The sequence below is a fragment of the Bison bison genome, unplaced genomic scaffold, assembly GCF_000754665.1.
Source record: "Bison bison bison isolate TAMUID 2011002044 unplaced genomic scaffold, Bison_UMD1.0 scf7180017864213, whole genome shotgun sequence".
In the NCBI taxonomy this organism is placed as follows: domain Eukaryota; kingdom Metazoa; phylum Chordata; class Mammalia; order Artiodactyla; family Bovidae; genus Bison; species Bison bison.
Genome location: NW_011494785.1, coordinates 3,867,084 through 3,869,489, shown reverse-complemented (window position 1 = coordinate 3,869,489; position 2,406 = coordinate 3,867,084). Strand labels below are relative to the sequence as shown.

The 2,406-nt window shown below is 55.9% G+C and overlaps 1 protein-coding gene across 1 annotated transcript in view; it reads left to right on the top strand.

Moving 5' to 3' along the window:
- SLC6A13 (solute carrier family 6 (neurotransmitter transporter), member 13) overlaps window positions 1-1,456 on the top strand; it is a 45,703-nt gene extending 44,247 nt beyond the window's left edge. The window contains exon 16 of the mRNA XM_010845212.1: window positions 1,312-1,456. Within this exon, the coding sequence (XP_010843514.1) occupies window positions 1,312-1,456 (145 nt within the window). The remainder of the gene's footprint in view (window positions 1-1,311) is intronic.
- The last annotated feature ends 950 nt before the right edge of the window (window positions 1,457-2,406 follow it).

Below are 2,406 nucleotides of genomic sequence, written 5' to 3'. Positions count from 1 at the left end.
CCCCAGCCCCGTGTATCAGGTTGCAAGGGGCCCCAGGAAGAAGGCTACACATTTATTACCTAAGCATTTCTTCTAGGAAGCAAGGGAGAGGCAGACCTAAAATAACCCTACATCCATGGCCTGAGGGTCCTGCTTAGCATCAGTAGTTTTGTCTAAGAAAAGCAAGACCTGAGTCCTCCAGGCCCTAATCTATCCCCTGGTTCTGAGAGAGCAATACCCTTTTTTGGAGAGGGAAAACCGAGATCAGTATTTCCCTCAAGTTGCATCCATCCCTCCCTCCCTCCCTCCATCCCTTCTTCTCTCCCACCTATCCATCCATCCATCCATCCATCCATCTGTCTGTCCATCCACCCACCCACTGTCCATCCACCCACCCATCCGTCCATCCACCCACCCATCCATCCATCCGTCTGTCCATCCATCCATCCAGCCATCCGTCCATCTACCCATCCATCTATCCACAAATTCATCCATCCATCCAAGTGCCTACTCTGATCCAGCACTATATCAAATGCTTGAGGGAGAAACATAGAATTATGAGATGTGATCCCTGCCCTCTAGATATTCCTGGTCTAGGCAACATTGCTGCAGAGGAACAGGCACAGATTTTCGGAGCCCAGCTTCAAATCCTAGCTCCCTCATTTACTAGGGACACCTAGTAAATGAGCTTCTCTTTGCCCCAGCTTTCTCATTGAAAAACGGGCTAACAATTTCTAGATTTCATGTTTCTCGTTATGTTTCTCGTGAGGACAAAATGGGGTGTCATGTAAAGCGCCTGGCCTGAGTTAGGTGCTCAGGAACCAGGTTCCACCTCAGGCCCTCCAAAAGCAGGCTTGGGATAGAAGATGACTGCGGTGATGCGATGGTTTTCACTGCACTAAGATACCGGATTCACTAGTCCATCTTCACTCCCGACCCTCCCCAGCATGGAGACAGCCCAGCCTTACGCAGGCTTTCCAGGTAGCTTAGGGATCCTCACCTTTTGCAAAGATGCGAGTCTCGTGCCTCTGGGAACTTACAGATTGTTCTAAATGCCCAGCGGGGGCTGGAAGCTGAAGGGTTTGGTGGGCTTGAGTCAGGGAGGGTGGGAGACACAGGGCAGCCAGGTGAAACCTGGCAGCCCTTCTCTTTGACACGAACAGGAGGTGACACGTGTATCTCCAGGTCCTTGCAGAGACGCCTGACACACTTGGCACCAAGAAACATTTCTGAATGAATGCCTGAGCTGGGAAATTCACCCTCTGCCCAGCCTGGCTTTCTTCCCTCACGCTCCCCGCTTCCCCGAGAGGTGGAGTCATTGGTTCTGAGCAGCTGCAGCCAGGTAATCAATCACAGGGACTTTGGGGGCCCCTCTGCCGTTCGGCTGACGCACTGTGGGGACAGGGGACAGCAGCCGGGCATCGCAGCAAGCAGCACAGTCATTCCATCCCCGCTGGGGGCTGGGGGCAGGGAGTGAGGATTCTGTCCATGGAGCCTGGGGGAAGTGCCGAAAGGGGCCCAAGAGACGCTGAGTAGGGTGCTGATGGAAAACTACAGACTGAGACTCGAGCTTCACACCCCGGCCCTGCGGGGAAGTTCTAGAACACGAAGGGGAAGTCCAGGCTGAGGGAAATTTCCCTTCTCCCCACAACTTCTCCTCCCCCGCAACCACCTGGGGCCAGAGAGACGTCTTCATTGTCCAGAAGGAGACCCTGGCTGTACAGAGTGAAAGATCACAGGCAGCCCTGTGCCACTGCCGTGAGGACATTGCAGAAACGTCAATGAGGACCCTGTTCTAGAGCAGCTCCCCGGGCACACAGAGGGGACACAGACGCTAACTCAGACACCAGTTCACCACGGGTCGCTGCCAGGCGGTCAGACAAGTCCCGACTGTGTGCTTACTGCCCAGAGGTCACCAGAGCATCGTGTCGCCGCCCAGGACTCCTGCACCCCAGCCCCTGCTTCTGGAAGACCCCAGCAAACACCAGCAAGTGGCCTGAGACACCAGTAACACCCTTTAACCCTCTTGGCAGCTCTGCAAGTGGGTGCTATCAGGTGAGAAAAGAGGCTCAGATGCCTGCCCGGCTGACATGACCGGGAGGTGACAGAGAAGGGGGCAGACCCAGGGCTGTCTGCCTGCAAACTTGTGTCCTTTGCGGATGCTGCTTCCCGAGGCATGCTCTGGGCACTGTGTCTAGGAAAATCCCAAGGAAAGGGGCTGTGGCTGGGAAGGTCCAGAGCCTGGCCGCGAAACCGCAGAGGGCAGGTACTGGTGGAAAAGTCCAGCGGTGATTCACCTCCTCCCTGCCCTGCCCTCCCCAGATCTCAGCCTGCAGCCTGGCGGTTGGTAGCACCCACCCTACCACCCAGTGAGAGAGGGCTGTGCCCAGCCCTGTCCATCCCAACTGCTTCCCTCCGGAGGAGCAG